We start from the raw sequence: 25,447 nt of genomic DNA, 5'->3' as shown, positions 1-25,447 counted from the left end.
AACATAGCTCCTAATGGGATGGGCATTTACTTATAACCACGACCCACTGGGGGCAGCTAGGTGGTGCAGTGGATGGAGAGCACCGGGCCTGGAAGACTCATCTTCATGAGTTCAAATCTGGGCTCAGACATTCACTAGCAGTGTGATCCTGGGCAAATCACTTCACCCTGTTTTCCTCAGTTTCCTCATGTGTAAAATGAGCTGGAGAAGGAAATGGCAAACCACTCCAGTATCTTTGCCAAGAAAACCCCAAATGAGGTCACAGAGAGTCAGACACAACTGAAAAATAATTGAACAACAGTAGCAGCCCACTGGGAATTTCAAACTTCCTCTCATCTGACCACTGTTAACAGAACTAAATAATACTAATATTTAATGGCTTTAAGATCATAACATTTCTATATTGCTTTCAGATTTATAGATAAAACATTATCCTTACAACAGTCCTGTGGGGGTAACAGTGCAAGTATTGTCCTTATGCCAATTTGGTGTACAGAAGGAACTGGCTGTAGTAGTTAGGAAAAGTAGGGTTCATGCCATACTCCTTCCACCTGCTCAAAAACACATACATACTGACTGAAGATCCCTGGGCAAGTAATTTCACTTTTCATCCCCTCAGACAATTTTATAAGACTAATGTACTATGCATTAGAAATTAGGGAGAGATTTGGAGTCTTAGCTTTTACTGCCTTTGTGATGTTGAACAATTCATTTTATCATTATGGATCTCAGTTTCCTCATCTTTAGTATGAGGTGGTTGACCCCCAAAGTCCCTGCTAAAAGCTAGTGCTTAGCACAGTGCCTGGTACATTTTGTTGTTGTTGAGTTGTTCTAGGCCTGTCTGACTCTCTCTGACCCCATTTGGGGTTTTCTTGGCAAAGATACTAGAGTGGTTTGCCATTTCCTTCTCCAGCTCATTTTACAGATGAAGTAAACAGGGTTAAGTGACTTGCCCAGGGTCACCCAGCCAATAAGTGTCTGAGGCTGGATTTGAACTCAGGAAGATGAGTCTTCCTGACTCCAAACCAGATTCTCTATCCATTTTTGCCTCCTACCTGCCATACTGGGCACATAGAAGGCATTAATAAATACTTGTTGACTTAAGTTTGTGATCCTGTAAATTGTAGAGAAGATGCTGAATTACATTGGTAGAGCGGTTTTGACACTAGGAATTTCCTGCACTGATGAAATCTTAGGTCTCATCCCATTTTTGAAAGAAGCAATTAACTAAATTGAAACTTAGCAAAGTTAAATGACTTTCACATAGTCAACTCAGCTAGAAGTGTCAGAACCAGGACTCAATCCCAAATTTCTAAGAAGGGGTTTGTTTCTTACACATTTTTTTCAGGCCATCAACCTGTGGGACCTCAGCTCTTGATCTTCCTGGAAGGGACTAGAGGCTTCCTCTTATGGGGGAGCAAGTTTATTTGGTTTTTAATAACTATAATGGCTAGCCCAGTTGGTTATCTGGGCGTGGAAGTGGATGAACCCTTATTTATCAGTGAGGTTTGTGAGGCTGCTGATAGCCATCTTAGAAATCTGCTTTCCCCTCCTGACCAAGCATGCCCAGGGGCTGGAGTGGGTTGGACCATGTGTCAAAGTGTATGTGTGCAGATGGGTTCTTAAGACTGGATTCCTCAGGCATCTCCGTTGTACCCAAACCTTGTGCATCTTCTGCAGGGTAATTTCTCAGACCCACAAGTGTTGTGTGCAAGCATACACCAGACTTGTAAATATAACTGGGAGGCTTTCTCCAAGCCTCACAGGTGCAGCAAAGCAACGGCAGAGGTCGGACACATCCTTAGAGTTCCCTCCTCCGTACCCTTGCTGTCCCCTACTCTTCCGCTGAGCTGTTTGGAGCTCAACCTCCCTCCCTCCAGCCTTTTCTGATGTTTATAGAGGCAGGGATCCTACATACAGTTCCAGTTCATCAACAGCTAGAGAGCCCTTGACATTTAAGAGAGATTTTTTCGGCTGTGCACTTGTATAGGCAAAGAGCAGAAGCTAATCCTATTAAAGGTATTGTGTCATTTAGGGGAGAGGCACCCCCCACCGCGGGACAGGCTAGTGCCGATTGGCCAGATGCAGAGCAGGGGGTGGGACCACAGGGACCCGGGGTGGTGGTGGTGGGGGTGGGGGTGGTGGTGGTCGATTTATGACTTGATAGTTAGGTCAGGGATTTCTAAGGGAATACCCAGAGGTTGCAGCTGCTGCTGAGCTCACAGCTCCAGCAGCTCCACGTTGACCGGCGAGAGAGCGAGGCAGAGAGCTAGCAGCAGGCGAGAGCCTGGGCCACAGCCTGAGGAGCTGTTACCGCAAAGTAACAGGAGAGGGGGGAGGCGAGAAAGCCAGAAAAAAAGTGGTCGTGTTCCGTGGCGGGGCGGGGTGCCAAGGGAAGCCGAGGTCTCAGTGCCCCTCTGTCACGCGTGGACCCACTTGCAGGGAGGGAGAGAGGAGAACTGACTGCTTAGGAAGACGAAATAAAATTGAAAGGAAGAAGAGAAAAAGAAGCTAAGTTATGCAGAACTGATTGATTCCCCGAGACTAGGGGAAGGCATGAGTCTGTCGGGGCTGCGGGACGCGGGTAGGCTGAAGCCGCAGCCCCCACGGGAGCGGGCCGGCCCGCAGTGAACTGGGCGTCCTGGTGGGAAGGTACATCAGCAAGCCAGCGGCAATGCAGGGACGCCTGCTCTAGAGAAGCCTCCTGGAGAGGGAGTGTGCAGCCTCGAGAAAAGAGGGGGCTTAAGGGGGAGTCCCTAGCCTGGAGCCTGCCCTCCCTTCTCTTCCGCAGCCCCCCTCCCTTGCCCAAGCCCCCCAGTCCGGCGGAGTTCAGCACCCCTACCGCTTTCCACTTTGGGAGAGATGCCCTCAGCCCCTGCGGCCCCCCGGGGACAACGCGAGCATGGAGAAGTCGAGTAGCGAGGATTCTTCGATCCACCGGAGTCCATCTTTGGACAGCAAGGACTCGGACTTTGCCAAGCCCTCTTCCTCGGGCCGCCCCTTGGGCCGGGGCTTCACTGCAGGCGCCTTCTATGGTACCACGGGCTCCCGAACCCGGGGCCAGAGCCACGCTGAGGCCGGAGTGAAAACAGACAAGTACAATGCCCCGAAGGGCAGCAAGTACGTGGTGTTTTACCTGGACCTCTCCTTTGTTTTCCTTCTAGAATTTAAGAAGTGCAACATGGCCAGAGGTTGCCTCTGCTGTTTGAAGTACATGATGTTCCTGTTCAATTTGATATTTTGGGTGAGTACCTGCCCTTACTTCCCTCTTTTGCCTTTTCCTCATGTCTCGGTCCCGGAGCCGGACTGTTGTCCTCTCCACTCCCCTCCTCTGCTGCATTGCTCCTTTCTCTGAACAATGATGGTAAGTTTTTGTTTTTTTTAATCATTTCTGCTGCCCTCCGCTTTCTTCCCTCCTTCGTCCTAGTGGGTGCTTGAATGGAGACTTTTTTACTCAGGTCTAGTTCTACTTGGCTTCTAGGAAAGATGGGATCTTTTTTTTTTTTTTTTTTTTTTTTTTTTTGGCTCTTGGAAGTTTTCTGTCCTGTTTTAAAAAAGGGGGAAAAAGATATACTTAGGCTTGTCTCCTGGTGGGTGGCCAGGGAAGATACTTATTGAGACTTGAGTGGGGCCTCAGAAGCATAGAAGGGGAAAGGGAGATATATCATCATTATAAACTAGTGAATATAATTGAACATTGATGCCTGAAAAGATGAGCAAGTTGTTTTTTCCTGAGGGTATGAGGGGAGGGTCATGCTTTCAAAGCTTATTTTTGATAGCATTTTGGAAGGCAAGGGAGGAGAAAGCTAGAAATGCAAATTTCAAACAAATCTAATGAAATATTTGTTGAATTGAATTGAAATGGTGCCTCTAGATTGTTGGGTTAGTGGGTCTTTCTGACTCTGATAAATGCCCCATGTTGAGTTTGTATTGCAGAGGAGGGAGAATAGTGGAAGGTGTGTGAATGTGGAAAGGAGGGGGTGCTGTGATTGTGTGGTTCTGCTTTTGAGGGTTTGGAATGGATTCGGGTGGTGGAGCCAGCTGGCGGGAAGCTCCTCTCATTGAGTCTCAGGACCTGGCAGACTGAGAGAAAGAATCCCAGGGACTGCAGTGGTGTATGGGCAGCCTGAGCAGTGTCCATGGAAAGAAATAATTTTCAACCAAGGGTGCCAGAGTGGGGTGGGAAGATCTGGAACCACTCTGTAGTGCCCATGTCATTCTGAATGGAGATGTATTTAAAGAGAAAGAAAAATCCCAGAGAGGCAAATTTGAAAACTTTCCTACATTCATGTCTTACTCATCTCTCACCTTGATCTCTACTGTTTTCTTTCATCAAAGTTCTCACCCCTTCCCCCAACCCAGTGGAGGTCAGTGCAAATGTATGATATCGCTCCAAGGTGGGTGTGTCTCCTCCTGTCTGCTAGAGGATATCAGCTGCCCAGGGTCCAGGATGATCACTGGGGACATGGGAAAGTTACTGCTGAGTTCATGGTCACGGGGCAGAGCTAAGTTAGAAGGGGGTGGCTGTGCTTTGGCAGCCAGTATCTGTGTTGAACTGACCCACTTTAACTGAATGTGAGAGGGATGAGGAGGATGGAGGATTAAGAAGGCAGTGTGAGGGGTGGGGGGAGGCTTATGCCCATGCCCTATAATGAGAAGAGCAGTGAACTGTGAATCAAGAGACCTGGGTTCTCATCCCAGTTCCGCCATGAATTGAACCGTGTGAAGTTGGGCAAGTCATTTGCCCAGCCTTCCTGGGCCTTAAATTTCCTCATATATAAAATGAAGGAGTTTGATTAAATAATCTCCAAAGTCCATTCCAACTCTTGACATTTTATGCTGCTGTCTCCATGTAACAAAAGAGAATCTCTGTGAGAGGCCTATGATTGGAGTCAGTGGGAACCCCTGAGTTTTTGTTTCATCTGTAAGGGCACCTTTTCTGCAAAGAACGTTAGTTTGCTTTCCACTCTGTAGAAAGAAATTTGTCCAGTGTGATTTGTGTGGGTCTTTCCCAGAATATTTCTGATGGCTTAAGTTGGTCCAGGCCCTGTGCTACTGAGTCACAGAAGTTCAGCATTAGAAAGGACCTGAGATACTATATAGTCCAACTGGTATTTGAGCAAGAATCCCCTCTGTGAGATCTTCATTGAGTGGTCACTGAGATTTTACTTGAAGACTTTTAGTAAGAAGGAATTCCCTGTCTTGAGACAACCCATTCCATTTTTTCCTTATATGGTGACAAACTCTACTACTCTGTGATTTCTACCTGTTACTCCCAGTTTTGGCCCATGGGGCCAAAACAGAACAAGTTGAAACCCTTCTACCTGACCAGTCCTTCTAATACTTGAAAATAGCTACCATATTCTCCATCTTTTATCCAGGCTAAACAATCCCTGCTTCCTTCAGTGGATTTTCTTATGGCTTGGTATTGAGCCACCTTCCTCCAAATGTTTTCCAGTTCATCCATGTCTTTTATGAAACGTGGCACCCAGGACTGACCACAGTACCCCAGATGTGGTCTGGCTGTTGTAGAGTGTTTCTTGTTCTGGGCACTGCTTCTTAATACACAGGTTCAGATTTCATGGGAACTAGGACAGAGATTTTTCTTCCTCTCCTTCCCTCCTTGGTTGACAGTTTTTTTTTTTTTTTTGGAATATCATAAATTTGTAGACTTCATTGAACGTAAGAACTGGAAGGGAACATAGAGATCATTTGGGTCTTGCTAGCATTTTATCAAGGAGGCAACTAGAGCAAAATAGGGAACTTCTGGTAGTTTTGCAGCCCCCTTGTGGGCCAGTTCCTCCAATTTCCTTTGACTCTTTTGCCAGGATCTGAGTAAGTCACACATTGGTTGATACTCTTCTGATGTGTTCTGGTTTAAAAAAACATTGCCCTGTGTCTTTATTTTGCCAGTGTAACAGCTCTCTCTACCCTTCTATTTTGGTTCAAAGCATCTTGTGCACATGGGCAACATTGTGTTTGCTTCTGGCAATCACTTTGAGAAAACTCTCTTGTGGATTCTCATCTGATCTCTCTTTATATATATCTATAGACTCGTGTTGTTCACTGGGTGACTCCTCCCCCACCTGCTGGCTGTATTTGGTATGGTCTTTTATGGTTTCCCATTTCCCCAGATAATAATCATCATAACTGGACATTTGTATGGAGCTTTTCAGTTTACAAAATGCTTTACTTATTTCTACATATAATGACCTCGTGAGGTTGGTAGTTAAGATATTATTATCCCCATAATACAGATGAAGGAATGGCTACTCAGATTTAAGTTATTTGCTGCGGTTAAACAAGCTACTAATCAAGCAATCAAACAGCAAACATTTATTAAGCACCAACTAGGGGTCAGTCACTGTGCTGGACCCTGGGAATGGAGACCAAAAATGGAAGTCCCTACTCTCAAGAACTTACATTCTATTAAGGGATATAACATATACTTGTAGAAATATATACAAAATAAACATAAAGTAATTTTGGGGGGGTGGCACTAGCAGGAGGGGGGAATCAAGAAAGATCTCAAAAGCAGAACTGGAATCCTTAAATGAATAGCTCTCCTGACTCCAAACCCATCATACCAGATGCTTCCTGGGAATCGGTTTGGTTGTATAACTTCATTTAGAATATTAAGTACCTTAATGGGCAGGCCAGATGTAGGGATCTTCATCATGTTTATCACCTGTGTTCCCAAGTTCCTTTTGTCAGAAAGAGGAAAAAGCTATTATTCTATGAACTACTTGTGTTAAAGTGGCAGAACAGATAAAGTCAATGGCACATTGGTATCTTTGGGATATTAAAAGAATGAGAGGAAGGCCAACTGTATGTTGAGTGGATTATCCATGAAGCATTTATAGAAAGACATAGTTAAGAATTACATAAGATGAACAAGTGTTAAGGGGTTGCTATTTGTGCCAGTGGAAGGGGTTACCCATGCTGATAAAATCAATCACAGGATTGCCAAAGAACCATTTCACCTAGCAGTTCTCATTAAGGAAGGCTAAGTCAGGCAAGATTCCTTCCTTCACCATGTTTAAATAGGGAATCCTTTCCCTTCCCCACCTCCTTCTACTTTTCTTTGGCCTGGTCTGGCCTGAAGGAAAAGAAATAAACAAAAAATAACACCACTGGTCCTTTCCCAGTCAGATTTCAGGTGTCTCTAATTCTCTGACTTGAATGGTATTTATTTCCATATGTAAATGGAAGTATTTATTTCCATATGTAGTATAGGTCCTGAACAAAACATTTTTGAGACTAAGTCTTTTTTCTTTGAGAGTATACAAACCACCACAGCCCTTAAACACAAAGTATTAAAGATAAACTTTTTTTTGTGTATGTTTTTGGCCTCAAGTGCTATAGGGAGATACATGGTTGGGGGAAAGGAATAGGATGTTACTCATGGGAAAGTGGGTTACTTCTGATAAAATTAAGGACAACTTCCTCGTGTGAGGGGTGCTTGGAATAATAGGCACTGAGTGGCTTGGTGGGGGTCCAGGAAAAGGGAGAATACTGTGAGCAGAAAGTGGTTTGGGAAAAGAAGAGCAGAGTAAGAGAGGAGAGACAGAGGCATCTGAAGCAGAGGATTGGTGTGGAAGAGTTTGGTGTCCTTGTGGCTTAGAGCAGGGAGTGGGAGCTCTATTTTATTGAATTCGGGGCTATGGAGTAAGGAAGTGTAAGAGAAGAGTTAGTAGAGCAATAAGGAGGGTAGGAGAAACATGGCATAGTGAAAAGATCATTGGACTCGAGCTTGGGCTTTGCTGCTTTCTAATTGTAGCATTGGGCAAGTTTTTTCTCTCTAAGCCTCTTGCTTTATCTGTACAATGAGGGGGTTAGTCTAAATCAGGTGTGGTTTTGTGAAGTTTGGATTCAGTCAAAGGGCAGCACTTAAGGACCTAGTGGGCATGTGGCCTTGAGGTGGAAGGTTCCCCACCCCTGGTCTAAATGTTTTCCAGGGAGTCTTCAGCTTTATCTGTGTTGCTGATTCTTCTGGGATTCCCAGCAAGGAGGTGAATGTATTCCCCAGTGGGACCTTCCATTTGTAAGGATGTGGTTTTCCTGTTTAGATTTGTAGTTTTCGGTCTTTAGGAGGATAGGGCAGAATTAGGGGTGTATCAAGATGATCAACTATCATTGCTTCTCTTTTTTCTCTTCTTCCTCTTCCTTCTGGAATGTGCAGGCTATTGTCTTAGTGCCCTCCCCCCAGGACCAACTCCCTGAACAAATGGGAAAATACTGGCCAAGTTTAGAGACACAGCCGTTGTGCCCAATATAGGTGGAGGGGAACTGAGTATTTGAAGTTCATCTAGTAGTTACTGTAGGTCCTGTTCTTTATGTTCTCCTTCCCAACCCTCACCCCCAGCCCCACATATTCACACGGGCTCTCTAGGTTGTTATAGTGTAGGGGAGGTACAGTCCTGGTTCCTGGAGCTCAATGGTTATCAGACCTGTCCAAAGGACTTCTCCCAGTAATGGTAACTATTGTAGCTCTTTCCTTAGGGTCAGACAGGTCTCTGAATCTTCCCTGAGGGCCATCTGGCTCAGCACCCCCTGCTGAGAGTAATTGAGTCTGAGCCTGCAGTCTTAGGAGAAGGCTTAAGGTACTTAATTATTCCTGCGTTGGGGGCGAGGATTGAATCTAGAGGGGCCTTTATTTGATCTCCTGGGACTTATTGTCATGGTTTGAGGAGTGGCAAATTGAGATCTCAGCCCAACTGCTCCTACCCAAAATCCAATGCAGATCGATTAGTGAGTGGAGAGGGGTGGGGAGCAGTGTATGGATAGCATAATTGCCACTTGGAATAATATTGACTATGTATTCTAACCAGGAGCTGTCCCATCACTTTAAATTATGGCTGGCAGCACAGTGACATTGTGGCCTTATTGGAAAGTCTATTTCTCCTGGATCTCTTCGTTAATAAAGGCCAATTAGCCAAGGAAGCACAATCTAGGGTGCCTGTCCAGCTGGGTAAACTTTGATGTAGGGCTGATGAGTGGGTGGTGGTGGCATTTGTAGCTTGATTGTTGTTGTTAAGTCATTTCAGTTGTGTCCAACTCTTCATGACCCCATTTGGGGTTTTCTTGGCAAAGATGCTGGAGTAGCATTTCTTTCTCTAGCTCATTTTACAGATGAGGAAACAGAGCAAACAGAGTTAAGTGACTTGCCCAGGGTCACACATCTAGTAAATGTCTGAGACCAGCTTTGAACTCAGGTCTGTCTGACTCCATGCTGAGTATTGTATCTACTGTGCCACCTACCTGTTCCTCTAGCTTGATTAACTTCACCTAACTGGGGTCAATCCTTCTCTCTCTATCTTCTTGGCCTGCTCTTCCACCTTTTCCTCTGTTATTCATTTGCTCTTGCTTATGAACTAGTTTAGTAAATGTTTTCTGGCCAGTGTATCCATTGTCTCCCCAAATGGACTCATCAGGGGCTGGTACTGGTACTTTTGTCTTTCTGCGTACCCTTCTTCAGTGCCTAGTGCTAGGTTCTGCATATGCTGGATGAGTATCTTGACTGTTATTGAGTGTCTTGCTGTAGGGCTCTAAGAGATGCTTTTTTCTTTCTTTCTTTCTTTTTTTTAGGCAGTTGGGGTTAAGTGACTTGCCCAGGGGTCACACAGCTAGTAAGTGTCAAGTGTCTGGTCTGAGATGGGTTTTAAACTCAGGTCCTCCTGACTTCAGGGTTGGTGCTCTATCCACTGCGCCACCTAGCTGCCCAAAATTGATGCTGAATATCCATCTCTTCTCCAAGAATTGAAAAGTGTAGAGAGAGACAAAATACAATCCTTTGTGACTGTTTTCAAATCACAAAAAGGTGGTTATGGGGAGAAGGCACCCTCTCTTCCTGCATGTATTCCCTCTTCATTTTCACATATACAAGGACAGAACAAAAGGGTGAAGGCTAAAGCTGGCAGCAAGACAGATGTAGATGAGAGGTTGTACATGCTGATTATCCATATTTTGAGGCTCTGGAATGGTTAACCAATGGTTGTGGATTCTTCTTCCCTGGAAGCTTTTTAGGGCAGGGTCTTATCTGGAATGGATTATCTATGGCCCAATTTAGATAGGATGAGGAATGCTGCAAATGTTTTGAGATCCCCGGGATAAACTAACTGGGGGAATGATAGTACTGTGTTAGCTTCCCCTCCAAAGCATGAAAAATTAAACTTCTTTGTCTTAATATCTATTTTTAAATCATGTCAGAGCCAGCATTGATGTCAGTCAAGAAGGGTGGGGGATGGGAGAAAGGAAAGAAAAGGAAACTCTAGCTGAAATACAGTAAGTGGGTATCTGTACTATATGGAAGACTCCTTGGGTTTCAAGATAAGGTACTACCTAGGCTGCAGGAAGCTTCTCTATTCTTAGTAGAGCAAACCCATTTCCCAGATTTTTCCCTACTCTGTAGTTTAGTGTGACTGGTAAACAGTATTTTGTGCCTCAAGGCCTTTTGTAGCATATTGGGTATTGGAGTCTTAATTGGATATGTTATTTTAGTTAAAAAATATTTAGAAGCATAGTTAGAGATTGGGAAAGGAATAATACTAACAACAATAGCTAACATTTACATAGCACTAGACTTTACATACATTTTCTCACTTGATCTTCACAACAACCCTATGAAATAGGGGCTGTTATTATCATCTCTATTTTAGAAACAAGGAGACTGAATCTTAGAGAAGGTAAGTGACTTGCTTAGTAGAGTCATAAAAGCATTCTAGGCAGGATTCAAACCCAGACCTTCCAGACAGTAGGTCTAGTGCTATATTCCCCACACCACATTGTTTTTAAGGTCATCTTAGTAACAGCTCCTCATTTGAAATGTCACAGGGGCATGGGGCTGACCACTCCCTCTCTAGGTCCTCAAGCTCTTGACATTGGGTATAGGTATACCTTCTCACTCTCTGAGCTAACTGACTCATTCTTACCTGTCCTCACACTCTTAAATTTCCATATTCTCTCAGGGTCTGAGGAATTATCCTCTTTGGGGAATACACTCCCCCAATTTAATACTTTAGCTTTGGAGCCCCTACCTAAGTGCTTTCATTTACACAAACCAGCCACTTACAATAACAACACTTTTAGATCTTAGATGTAACTATTGATTTAGCAGTAAGGTAAAATGACAACAGCAAAGCAAAAACAAAAACCCAATAACATCATAGGCACTCATATATCAAGGCAAATTCAGGAGTAATAAATTAATCGCAATCTTTGCATAAGCCTGGGTTATACTTTCCCCAAAATGTATTCATTATATGGGGGACAGTGGACACAAACTTAGAGAAATCTAGCAGGGAAACATATCAGTGAAGAAAACTCATATGCTTGTGGTTTTTCATTTTTGTGAGTTTTACCTTGTTAAACCCTGAAAGTTCCATACAACTTACGCTGAGGGACCACAGTGCCCAGCAGGTCCAATCTTTAAAGAGGTTCACCTTAAAAATCTGAGCTTCTAACAATTGCATTTCCTCATACTTGAATCTTAATTAGTTTTCAATAAGGAAAAGTTTTTTCTGCCCCTTTAGACCATTAAACTGTTCATATACAAAAGAGGCATCACCCTATATCCATTACAAAATGATTTGAGCCTTTGTGTTTATATTACAGTTTTTTTCTGACCCTTTTGCAACCAAACTGCTCACAGCCTATCTGAAAACTGAGTTTCTTTACACACAATAAAGCTGTTATTATTACTTTAGCTGTTTTTAAAAATTAAATCAAAGTTCTTTTCCTAGTCCTTTCAGTCTCCAAACTGTTCACCTATGGGAGAGATAAACATTGCATCCTTTATTAGTTGATTTAATTATTTTTCTACAGGCAAAAGCACTTTCTCTAACCCCCTTTCAGGGGTAACTAAATTGCTCTATATGAAAGGGCAGTACCTTAAAGGAACAATACTTTACTTGTCGATGAGAAAACTGAGGCCCAATTAAGTGACCTGCCCACATAGTCATTGACTGCTTCTGGGGGAGGTGGAAGATTACTCTCCCTTCCCTCGTTGCTTTACTTTGGAAGAAGGAGCAAGGGAAAAGGCAAAGAGTCTCAAGTGAGAGCAAGTTAGCATGTTTGCTCTCTTTTATAGACAATAGAAAGGGCAGGCTCCTCTGTCAAGAGTTTGTCCTTCTGATCCTCAGTCAGAAGTTCTTTCTATTTTCTTAGAAAGAGACATTTGGGCATTGTCACACTTCCTGGGGGGGTTGATTTCAGATGCTTCCGAACAAATGCCTGTCTATACCCTTTGACCTCTTCAAGTTGATTAGGGGAACTCATCAGATTAATCACAGACTCCCCCGTTCAGCCTCCCTTCTGCACTCCCAGATTTATGTTATCTAATTTTATCTGGACTGTCACTGAAGCAAGGTGATCCTACTCCTACTTAATCAATTCTCTATCCCACCCTATTTACCACAACAGCTGTTCCAAACCTCTTTTGAAGCTTCCCATAGCACCCCTTCCACTCCCTCTCTCAACTAAGGAGTTTTCATCCTGGGAAAATCAAGGTCTTTCCAGGAGAGCACCTTCTCCCCTTTTTACCTCACATCCCTCTGACATCATCCCCTACTATCTCCTCCTTCACCTTTGTGATGGAGAGGTGGCCCTTCTCTTTGCCAAGACCAACCTATCTGAACCAACTTCTCCAGTAGATTCTTCACTGTCATTCCCACTCTCTAATCTACAGTCTCTCCCTATCTACTAATTACTTTCTTGCTGCCTACAACTATGCCAAGGTCTTTCCCATCCCTTAAAAAATCCTCAGTTCATCCTCCCACCATCCCTACTTAGTCTTGTCCCATATGTCTCCTTTCTGTCTTGGCTAAACTCCTTGAAAAAGTCATCTTTGGTAGGTACCTTTACTTTGTTTCTCCTCATTCTAATGGTGCCTTCTCTGATCACTAATGATCCTTTGAATGTTTAGGATCCTTAGGAATGAGCCTTTCATTGGTTTGTGAAGTTACTTCTTTGATCCAATGATGACTCCTTGAAAATTAAGGTTCTTTCTATTAAAAAGATAGGAAATAAGAAAAAAATGAGATGGAGAGGAAAAAAGTTCTAGTTTTGGAGAAGATGAGAAGAAAGGAATGGAGACAAAAGGCTGGAAAGGAAACTGGAAAGGGAAAATAAAAGTACTATTAGACTTCTTACAGAAGATGAGTGAATTGATCGTTTAACCTTCTCTGAATGTCTGAGACAAGGACAACATGTAGAGGGAGCTGTCAGCCTGAAAAGCACAAAACCCAAAATAAAAGGGCATTGGGTACAAGATTCAGCGTTGGGACTTGTAAAACCTCAGTAACCTTTTTGTCTATTCAAATCCCATGCATGGGTACTTATAAACACACTTCTCCTGGTGGCCAGGGAATGCCTTTTCCACCAGGACTTGGATGGAAGTATTGAGTGACATCTGTTGAGAGGTGAGATGGAGAGAAAGCTGGATTATGAGATGAATACTACCACTTTTCTGGTTAATACAAAGAAATTGAAGGACAGATTATGGGCTAGCTATTGGGGATAGTAGGAAATTAGGCTCGGTGGGGTTTAAATAAGTTGCTGGGATGGTTTTTTTTCATCTCTCATGAGGGCTAGCTCACATCTGGACCTGCTGCCTTTGTTTCTGATGGGAGAGCACTTTCCCTGATGTCTCAGATATAATCCCCTGAAGGATCTAGGGCTTCTTAAAATTTTTTAATTATTAATTTGGCCATTAATAAATATGAACATTTCAATATAATAAAGAACACAAAAAGGAAGTTATATTAGACTGTGAGCTTCCATTACAGTTTTAAAAGGTATTTATTAAATTTAACATGATAGTAATAAATACTATTAAAATTTATTAATTATTAATAATTAATAATAATTTCAAGTACTAATTAATATATTTTGGTGAATGTTTTGAGTAAAGATCATTCTCTGGTTGTAGATTAAATTCCTTCAAGTTTTTATTAGACCACTTGCCAATCGAGAGACAGTCTTAAGACCTTGCTTAGGTTGTGAAGGGCAGAGAATTTATTTATTTATTTATTTTTTTACAACATCCAACATGGAGGAAGGGTAAGCACTTTATCCAAGGACAGTGGGTAGTGGAATGTTTTTGGGGGTCCAGACTTTCCTGAGTACTAAAATTGGGGCATCTTGTAATTGCTGAAGCAAGGAAAAAAGAACAGATAGTTGCTGAGGCAAGCAAGGCATTTAAGAATCTGTGGCAATTGAATAAAAATTTAAGCTTGCTTCTACAGGGATCTATTGACAGCAGAGTTGAAATGTTGACTAGATAAATAGTAATGCTGCTGAAATAGATATATAATATGTAATATATTAAGTGCATTTTGTCTGTGTTATATAGGGGTACCTGTAGACAGTCCTAGGTTGGCTGGGTATAGTTGGTGCCTCTTGGCTGATCAATTTGAGAAGGCTTCAAGAGGGAGTTTGGGGACTGTTTGAAGGATTTAAGATAGTCAGCTTGTTGAACTGAGAAATGGATGCCATTCCATGACTATTTATACAACTTGGACACATGCTGGCAGAATCACTGGGGCTAGTGAATATCACCAGAGTGGTACATAACTCATTCCTTTGCAGTAGAAACTGTCCTAGGTAAAGAGTGTAGGTCCAAGTGAATTTAAACCAAAATACCAGATTTTGTCAGTCCCCTGGTTTCTTTGGAATGCCAAAATTTAGGGGATGGAAACAGAATAAGGAAATTGGATGCAAGACTGGAAATTCAACACGGGAAGTAAGTACATGATTAAGAAGCAAGGAACAGACAGAGAAAGCTGACTAGCCGATTTAACCTGTCTTCCAAAAGCTTTGTCCTTTAATGGTGGTTGTGTGAATTTCCTATCCTTAACCTGTGTGGACATTTTGGCTAGATCCCAGGCCAGCTCCACGTATCTCCTTCTGACAAAGCTGTGCCAATAGAGCTTTGGGTTTTGATACATATTGCATGTTGAGGATTTTGAGGATCTTGTACCAGGTCTCTGGTGAAATGGAAAAGTCTAAGTCAATCAACTAGCATTTATTAAGTACCTGCTATGTATCAGACACTGTGCTGTGTCTGGATTCAAAGGAAAGTCAAAGCTAATCCCTGCTTTCAAAGGGCTTTTAGTCTAACAGGGAAGACAACATACAAACAACTATGTATAAACAAGATATGGATATGATAAATTGGAGATAATCATCAGAGGGGAGGAGCTAAAGATAAGGAAAGGCTTCTTTCGGAAGATGAGACTTTAGCTGAGACTTGGAGGAAGTTAGGGAAGCCAGGAGGTAGAGATGGGGAGGGAGGGCGCCAGGCAATGTAAATGCCTGACTTCAGGAGATGAGGTATCTTGAGTGACAAACGGTAAGGAGGGTAGTATCACTGGACTGTAGAATATGTGGTGGGTTGTGAAGTCTAGGAAAACCGGGAAGGTAGAATGCAGAAAAGTTATGGAGGGCTTTCTAAGTCTAACAGAAGATTTTATATTTGATCCAGAGTCAATAGGGAGCCCCTGGAGTGGGGGAGGGGGAGAGAGAGAGACAGACAGACAGACAGACAGACCGAGATGTGTTTTAGGAAGATCAGATTGACAATTGAGTGTAGGATGGATTGGAGTGGGGACAGATATGAGGCCCGAGACTGACCAGAAAATTCCAGGCAGGAGGTGCTGAGGACTTCACTATAGTGGTGGCTGTGTCAGAGGAGAGAAGAGTATGTATGTGAGACATGTTGCAAAAGTAAAATCAACAGGACTTGGTCAGAGAGAGTGGGGAGTTGAGGATAACATTTAGGTTATGAACATAGGCTACTAGAAGGATGATTGTATCTCAACAGTAATAGGGAAATTAGAAAGAAAGGATTTGAAGGAGAAAGATTATGAGTTTGGTTTTGGACATGTTGAGCTCAAAATGTCTGTAAGGCATCCATTCTGAGATATCTAGTAGGCAATTAGAGATTTGAGCCTGGAAATTAAGAGAGAGGTTAGGACTGGACAAATAAATCTGAGAGTCAACTTTGTAGAGATGATAGTTGAATCTATAGGATCAGCAAGTGAAATAGTATAGAGGGAGAAGGGAAGAGAGGCCAGGAGAGACCCCTGGGAGGCACTTACAGCAAATGGACTGAGAATACAACTTTAATAGCAGTGGTGAGGATAAGGTGTAGAGGAATCATGAACTGCCAGGTATGCTAAGATCTGGGCAGTCTGTAGACTGATGGAAGATTCCAAGGATTGGGCTATGGGCTGGTAGATTCAGTGAGCCTATTTGCAAAATACTCTAAGGAAAATGAATTTGGTAGTGTTATCCATTTTAATCCACTTTGTACCCCAGACAGTGAGTTCTAGGCTTGAGGATAAATTGCAAAGTAATGAATGATTCCCTTCTATGGAGATATTCTTCAGGGAAGTTTCTCTTGCCTGTTGGGAATGATGTGTTGGCTCCAAATCAGAGTGACAGCATGTCAGACTGATGAGGTCTGTCTATGGAGAAAGGCTTTGTGATGACTGTTAGGTTTAGGCTTATCATTTAGGCTATTTACCTAAACAAGACTTTTTTCTAGATTCAAAAGAAGCAATACCTATGTAGTTGGTAAGGACTGAGAGTATAAAGTGTCATGTTTTCTTTTACTATTTAGTGCATAGAATTATAGAGTGTAAAGGATTGGAAGGAACCTTAGAGATAATCTAGTTCAGCAGTTCTCAAATATTTTGGTTTCAGGCCCCCTTAACACTCTTAAAAATTATTGAGGAAGCTCCCCCTCCCCCAAGAGCTTTTATTTATATAGGTTATACATATCGATATTTACCATATTAAGTCCACACGCTGTAGGTCTATGATCTTGGATTTGAGGGTTTCCTTACCTATTGACTCTTTTTGTTTGTTTGTTTTGTTTAGGCAACTGGGGCTAAGTGATTTGCCCAGGGTCACACAGCTAATAAATGGCTGAAGCTGGATTTTAACTCAGGTCCTCCTGACTTCCCAGATGGTGCTCTATCCACTGCACCACCTAGAAATTAAAACAGCTTAGTATTATTATGAAAATAGTTTTTATTTTGTGGACCTCTTGGAAGGATCTCAGTACCATCAGGTCTTGGTTTTGTCACCAATTAATTGTATGACCTTGGTCAAGTGCAGTCCCTGAGAGACCACTGATTTTGAGAACTGTTGATCTTAGTTAGCCCACCTCATTTAATACCTGAGGAAATAAACTGAAGCACAGACAGAAGATTTGTCTTGTTTAAGGATATAGAGCCATCTAGTAGTAGATGGAATGAGAACCTATCTCTCTTGGTTTTAATTCAATGCTCTTTCTACTGTGCCACGACTGTAGAGTAGGTGGAAGGCTGCCTCTGCCTCTGCCCCTGCCCGATGCTTTTCTTTAATTTTCCTTCTTGCTGCCCCTTTCTTTTGTCTCTCTGAATCCCTGAACCCAGTTGGAGAAAGAATATGAACAGTACTCTGCTTTTTTTGAAATACTGCTCTTTATAGGGCTGCATCTCCAAATAAGAAACTGTTGGAAGAATGTTGACAGTATTCTCAAGAAGGATGATTAGATTTTCTTTTTTCCCACCCCTTCCCTTAATATAATGATAGTCACATCTAGAAACAATTGCACAATCTCCACGTAGCAGTTCATGCTAATCTTTGTAATGCCAGAACACTGGGTGTAGTTTCCAGGGGCCAGAGGCTAATTGTTACTGTTTATTCCCCTACAATATCCTTCTGATACTCCCCAGAGTAAAAAATTGCAGATTACCTATCACAGCAAATTCCCAGCTTGCTCAAAGCTGCACCTGCAGCAGTGTGCCATAGTAATAAGTGCCATTGAATGAGAAGTCGAGAGCTGTGGGTTCTTAGGGTCGTAGTGTTTAGAGCTGAGAAGGACCTTAGAAGTTTATAGGTTCTATAGTTGGGGAGGACTTTTGAGGTCATTTTAGTCCAATGCTATCATTTTATTTTATTTTTGTTTTTATTTTTATGTTTTGTTTTTCTATCACCTTCATCTCTGAATATATCCTTTCCCTCCTCCTCTCCCCAAAGAACCAGCCCTTATTACAAAGAATAAAAAAGAGGAAAACAAAATCATGTCAGCAAAATGAAACCCATCAACCATTTCTGAGGGTATATATGAATTACTCCCTATCCATAGTCCCCATTCTCTGCAAAGGACAACTCCTTCATTTTATAGATAGGAAACTGAGGCCCAAGGAGAGGAAGTGACTTGCCCCAACATCACAGGTCTTGGTTTTGTCACCAATTAGTTGTATGACCTTGGGTGAGTCTTTTAACCCTTTCATGCCTTGGTTTCCTCATCTATATAGTGAAGAAGTTGTTCTAATTCATCTCTAAGGCTCCCTGCCTGCTTTAAAATAAGTTTGACTGAACCCAAACTTCACGTTGAGGACCTGGAAGGCCACATGTGGCCTCGAGGCTGCAGTTTCCCCACCCCTGACCCAGACAGAAGGAAGTACTCATTGCAAAGGACAGAGTAAATTTTACTTGTCATTACACACAAGCAGCCTAATCTTCTTATCACATGCAAATCGTTTTCCATGTCTAAAACACTCTTCCTTCCCAAATGCTTCCCACCTTTACCCCTCCAACCACCTCTAATCTTTCTCTCTCTTCCTTCAAGGCTCGACTCAGGTGCTGCCTTCCTTGATACCTCAGCTAGAAAGTGATTCCTTCCTTGACTTTCTCAAGCCATCTTTTTGACATCTATGCACTTCGTTATTTTCCAACTTATATATTGATAAGTGCACTCACTACAAGTTCCTCATTCCATCCTGTCTATAGTACTCCTTTCCCACTATATCACAAACTTCTTGAAGGCAGGGGCTACATGATTTTTAAATCTTTGTATCTCTAATATTTTGCGGGTAATAAGTATTTAAGAAATGTTATGTTTAATTGACTTTCAATTTGTATATCATTTGTATGTTAGTCATTTAATTTGATTTGAATTGAATGGGAAAGTCCGATTTATAATATGGTAGAGTTGTGTTTTTGGATTGTATGTACACATTCACACTTTATAAGACATTGGGATCTCTTATATAACCAATATACAGTATACTAATGGATGTATCTAGAATTTTTATATAGGGAGCAATGTGTTGGAGTGAAAAAAGCCTCCACAAGTCAAAAAACATCTAGGTTTTGATTTCAGTTCATCCATCTCTGTGGCCTTGAGCAAGTTGGTTTACTTTTCTGGGCCTCAGTTTCCTTATCTGAAAAATGGCTGGACTGAATGATCTGTGAGGATTCCCTCAGCTCTGACATTCTGTGCTTTTTGAAATGCTGCTACCAGTACATTGCTCTGTGCATTAAACTGCACTGCTTCCCTATCCCTACATTAAATGCAGGTTAACTGTGCCAAGATATGTAGCACAAACTGTAATTGGCAAACATTCATTCATTCAACAATTTATTCATTTATTCAGCTTATTTGTTAAGTGCCTACTAAGTGACTGACCCTATTTTATTTTTCTATTTGAAAACCAAATTATTATTTTTAATGAATGAGATTTTTAGCACAAAAATTCATATCAGTCATGTTAATTAGCTAATTTAAGTACCAGATACTTCATCTACATAGAACGAAGGACAAAGATATAAAATACATAGCTGCACAAACATCAACACCCGGAATGTAAGTTAAATTACACCCAGCTAGAAGGAAGGTTTGACTCTGGGTTCTAGTGTAGGTTGGCTCCAGGTCTGACATGTTGCTCTTCCCTGATCAATGAGCCTCTTCTTTCCCATTCAGTGGCACAAGGAAAATTATCCTAATGGCCCCATTTCTCAGTGCTGCCAGTGGCAGAAATGCCAGGTCTTTGTGTTTTTAAAGCTTCCTGAGGCAAGGGCTAGTGAAGAGTGAAGATATGCATTGACAGTATTGGGTTCAGCACTTTCTTTCCTACCTCAGTACCTCTCTGAGGACCATCAGACCTGATTAGTAGGTAATGAGGGGGTGGGCTGCTTTATTAGGCACCCTCGCTAAAAACAGAAACACTGTGTTTGACATGCTGGCTGCCGCTCTGCACTATGGTGGCTCTGCTCTGAGAATCGGTTATTGTTAGAAGCCATAATGACAATTGTTCTAATTCCTCCCTCTGGCGTTACTCATTAGGAATAGATATATTTATTTTTTCCCTACTCCCTTTCTCCTAGCTCCCAGAACAATTTTTTTTCAGTTCTCTTTGACCATTGGTCTCTCATGAATTCTTTGTTTCCTCCTCCTACACCACACACACACACACACAGACACACCCCTTACCTATTCTGTTATTTCTAATCAGTTCAACCCCCCCTGTCCTCCATGGAGTGGCCCTGCTTCTTAGTCCTTCTTTCCACCTCCAAGCTCATTCACTGGTCATTCCAGTTTCCATTCCCTGCTTCCACTGTATTATCAACAATCGATAATCTAGTGACTCAAAAGCAATAGATATAAATTAGATTTTAGTTTGCATGTCATTTGTGTATTATTCGTTTAACATATCAGTGTAGGAGGGATCTTCCTTGTTTCCAGTGCTTGTTCCTTTCTACACATGCCTCCACACTCACCTCTCCTTTCACCTGGAGAAAATGCCTGTTTGTCCCTCTCCTTGACCATAGTCCTAATCTGTCCTCTCAGAATTCCTCTTAGCCTTATTCCCAATTCAATTCAACAAATGTTTATTAAGAGCCTACTATGTGCAAGACAGTAGGACTACAAAGACTAAATTGAAGCAGTTTCTGAACTCAATGAACTTTGGTTCTAATTACAATCCCACTGGAACTGCTCCCCCTAATGCCTTCTTCTCTTTCTCCCGCCACACCACATCACTTGTTTCTATATTTATGTCTTTTTTGTATCCTGCCTCTTTTTTTTTTTTTTTTGGTCTCTTCCCATCTTTCACTCTCCTTTCCTTCCATGCCCTGACCAAATGGTGTTTTTTCTTCTCTTTCTGACATGGTGTAGTACTTGGAGTGTTGGTCAAGTAGACCTGGTTTCAGAATCTATATGACCTTGGGCAAGTTACTTCACTTCAATAAGCCTCGGTTTTCTCATTTGTAAAATAAAGGCGTTGAACTGGATGGTCTCTGGGGTATCTTTTAGCTCTAAATCTGTGACCCTGCACCTCACATACTGTGACCATGAGCCTCTGGCAATTCCTTGAGATACATCTTCTAAGTTATCCATGGTTTCTGTGTGTTGGTGAAAAAAATTCCTATACCATGGAATCACAGATCTTTGAAGTACTGACATATTCTCAGCATCTGGCACAGTGCTTTACACATGGTAGGCACTTAATACATGTCTATTGTTCAACCTAGTTCTGTCCCTACCTTAGCTCTGTGGTTCTTGTCTCCAAGCCAGTAGATTTGGCATGAGTTTGAGTGATACAGCATGCCTGGCTTTATCTTCTCCATGGGGGCGATCTTCTGGTTGATAAAACAATCTGATTTCTCCCCTGAGCCATCAAGACCTAGGAATGGACTTGGGCAACTGATATATGTCACCCATATGAATACTCCTCAGTAGTTACTAACTCTTTGGAACTTATCAGAGAATGCTGTGAAGATGATGGATAAGAGAGGATGGAATCTTTTTTCTTTTCAAAGAAAACTAATTTTAGATGAGCATTCAGATTTATTATCTCTTTTGATTTTCACGATAATCTTGTGAAATATGTATTTCAATTACAATTGGATAGTGAGGCTCAGAGACAAGTTAAGTAACTTGTCAAGGGTCAAGTGGCTACTAAATGATAGGGCCAGAACTAGAACTCAGGTTTCTGGATTCCCTAATCCAGGGCTATTGCTAGTGACTCTTATTTGAACTGGCTGCCTTTATTAGATTCTGAGGATGATTCTCCTTTGTTGGATATAGTTTCCCTTGGATTCTTAGAGAAATTCTAAACTGGACTGTGGAACATGCTATGTTCGAGGTCTGGTCAGGACTGGCTAACTACTACTGTGTCACTGACCCTGGAAGGCTGTTACCCCCTGGTGACTCTGGATTCTGAGAATAGATCTCTAAACAGTTGATCAACAGTTCAGGGAAATGCCAGGAAAGAGAGGTGAAGGGGATCAGAAGGTTAGGCAGAAATAGATGCCAAAGGATTCTTTCTGTTGCTATTTCTTTCTGAGAGGTAGTAATAATATATATGGAAAGGGCATTTAACTTGGAGTCAGGAGTTCTGGATTCAAATCTTGTTTGTGACATTTAATAGGTCCCTTCTAGCTAATTCTTGTGATCCTGAGTCAAGGAGCCAGGGAAATTATCTGAACAAAGAATCAAGATGCCTAGATCTTATTCTCAATTCCTTGTCTGCTTCCATTTCCTTTTTCTATGCCTTAATTTTCCCTGTAAGTCAAATGGGGGGGGGATCATTTCCAATCCTCCTTGGCCCTTCTCTTTCCTTTCTCTTTGGGAATAATTTCCAATCTCCACTTGGCCTTTCCCCTTCCCAAGGTTATGGTTAGGATAGACAAAAACTGATCTGCTATGTACTTAGAGATTCTCAGAACGGGGAGGAAGAAAATTGAAGCACAGATTTTATTTGCTTGGGGGACACCATCTTTTAACTGGAGACAAATATGGTTCTAAATACTGTATTTTATGACTTTGAGGTGGGGCTTGCCAAGATGTCATTTTTAAAGTTAGGGCCAGTAAGAGAGACTACATGATCTATGTTTGTATTCTTGGTGTCTTTAGTCATGCCGGTTGTTACCAGTGTAGTCTAGGTTTGACTGTGGGTTCGTTGTGTGTTTTGGCTTGGCCTTAGACGGAGGCAGAGAAAAAGTAAAGGAAGAAAAGTGTGTGTAAACAGGAAGAGAGAGTAATGATGAGTCATATTTTGTATACAACTCTAAACCTTCTCCTTCTAAATTCATTATTTGTGTTTTTGCTACTATCATTCACCCATCCTCCAATGTTTTTGCAACCTTGAGATTTATCTTGACTTTTTCCTCTCCTTCAGCTCTTATGTCCAGTCAGTTACCAAAATCTTTTACGTTCACCTCTGCTTGGACTACTTGCCAAGAGCTTCATAACAGGTTCCTACCTGCATTCCCACCCAATCCTTCCTTCATATTGCTTCCGGAATAATCTTTTACATAGATATAGTCATGTAATTCCTGTATTTAAAAAAATGTTATATGTCTTCCTATTGTCTACCAAGTAAGTTCATATTCCTTTGCCTGTTTGTTATTCAAGGCTCTCCATCTGCATCACCTTACCTTTCTGGCCTTATCTTCCTTCCATGTACTTCAGGATCCAGCCAAACTGGACTACTTGACATTATATGAATACACACCATGTTTCTCCACCTATGTCCTCACCAATCTACTTGTATTATTCTCTGTACCTGGAATAACCTCTTTCCCTCTCTACACCTGTTGAATTTTTACATGTTTTTTTTTAAAGCTCAACTCAAATGCTACCTCTTCCATGAACTTTCCCTGATCACTAATGACCTTTCCCTTCAAACTTAAAGTAGCACATTTTGTACTTTTTTGTAGCTCTCTAATGCTCTCATTATATATTTTTGCCTGTTTTAATCATCTTTCTTTGTCTTATCAGTCTGTTAGACTGTAAACTCCATGAGGGCAAGGACTGCCTTTTCTAAACCTTGTATCAATCCCCAGTGTATGGCATCATGCTCTGAACATAGTGTGTACTTAATAAATGAATGAATTAGGTAGACAGAACAAGTATATATCATATTATATGTTATACTCTATTATATTATACTATGTTATATTATATTACACATAATAGAAACTGAGGTTCAGAGAGTCCTCTGGGGCACACAGTAAATGTTGGAGTCAGAACTTGAATTCAGGTCTTCTGACAGAACTTGTGAAAATATTTTGCAGACTTGAAAGCACTATATAAATGTGAGTTAGAGTTATTCTGACCCTAAGACCAGAGTTCATCTCATGATACTATACAAATAAAAAGGAATTAAGGAAAGAAAGAGAATAGAAAGAGGTGCAAGTGCTAGGGAGTAGTAAATGTCTTCAGGGATGGCCTTGGGTGCTACTCGAGTTTTTGTGTCCCTAGTTTAGTGATTTAATTCCTTTCTACTCAATGCACCTTTCTCTATGCATTTATTAAGCCCTCACCAGCTGCCATCACGCCTAGCTTTGTTGGCTCTAACTGCCAATAACAAGCACATGTTGCTGGAATCTAGGTCAATTTTTTAACCATTTTCTTTCTTCTCTTCCCTGACCCTCAAGGCAACTCATTCTTCCCGATTGCAGCAGGAGTATCCAGAAAGAGGAGGGGATGGGAAAGACAGGGGGGATTTAGCTGTCAGAGCTACTTAGCCAGGGCATGCTGAGGTAAATGGATAGCAGCCCTCATTCTGTGTTTCATTGCCTCTTAGATATTGTGGAAGGAAAGGCTTAAGTGGAAATTAAGTTGCAACCACATATTGAAGGAAACATGCATTTTATGGGTGGTTTTGTTCTCCTGGCTGAGAGAACTCAGGATCATGAACAGAATTTTACCTGCAGCTTCTTTTGAGTATCATCTCCTTAAGCAAGCCAAATTCACTATTATAACATTGGTGAGTTCTGCAGCATCAGTGACTGAGGTTTATCTCTACCCCTCAAGAGATGACTGTCCTCAGGAGATGACCTATAGGACATGAATGAAATTCTTTTTTTTAGCACGTATTGTATTCTGATGCCAATTATATTAAAGATGCATTTCCCCCCTGAAATCTATCCATGATTTCCTTCCCGAGGTTAAGAACCCCTGAACTAGATAATCTTTTAATGACATTGCTCTCTCTTTATTCTTCTGCTTCCTGTTTCAACACTCTCAGTCTCTTGATAAAACTGTATATTTTCTAAGGCTCTGTCCTGGATTTTCTTTTCTTTTCTCTTCTCCCCACAAACTTAATCAACTCCTGGGTGTTTTAATGATCTCCTTTTGCAGATGATTCCCAGATAGGCATTTCCATCTCCAGTCTTTCTCCAGAACTCCATTTCCAACTTCATGTTCTGCCTTCTATAGGTCTAAGATGTGAGACTCTTTGAATTTTCCATAGGAGGGGTACCTGCTGTTAGAACTACTCTTCACAAATTACTGTCTTCAAGAATTGCACGCTGGTTTTTCAAAGGCATCTTCTATGAACCTAGAACTGGAGAACACTAGAGACTTAGCATCAGACTGATTCAGGGTGTTGGGGGAAGGAAGCAGATCTGTCCGGGATATAGAGGTTCTTTCCACTAGTTTGCCTTTCTCTCTATGGCCTCAAAGATGAATCCTCTGTCATCTCTGTTCCTCTTTTTGTGCTTCATTTTCGTCTATTGAAACATAGCTTCTTAAAGTAGAAGGGACTTCTAGGACTTGAGATCTGTCATTCTGGTCCTGGGCATGGTTTTGCTTTAATGTGGTATAATGTAAAGACTGCTAGACCTGTGTTTGAATTCCTCATGTGAACATGGACAAGTCACAATC

The 25,447-nt window shown here is 41.7% G+C and overlaps 1 protein-coding gene across 3 annotated transcripts in view; it reads left to right on the top strand.

The window, feature by feature from the left end:
- The window catches only part of TSPAN9 (tetraspanin 9), a 229,800-nt gene that overhangs the window by 122,117 nt on the left and 82,236 nt on the right, over positions 1-25,447 (top strand). For 2 of the 3 annotated variants that reach the window (XM_027856405.1, XM_027856406.1), the window contains one exon: positions 3,165-3,244. In XM_027856405.1, coding sequence (XP_027712206.1) covers positions 3,182-3,244 — 63 coding nt within the window. In that variant the 5' untranslated portion in view covers positions 3,165-3,181. Of the gene's footprint in view, positions 1-2,902; positions 3,245-25,447 lie in introns of those variants that run through there. The other variant, XM_027856404.1, reaches the window with a different exon arrangement.

This window comes from Vombatus ursinus, unplaced genomic scaffold (genome assembly GCF_900497805.2).
Source record: "Vombatus ursinus unplaced genomic scaffold, bare-nosed wombat genome assembly UNPS02011431.1, whole genome shotgun sequence".
Taxonomy (NCBI): Eukaryota; Metazoa; Chordata; class Mammalia; order Diprotodontia; family Vombatidae; genus Vombatus; species Vombatus ursinus.
This window is presented reverse-complemented; position numbering and strand designations above follow the sequence as displayed.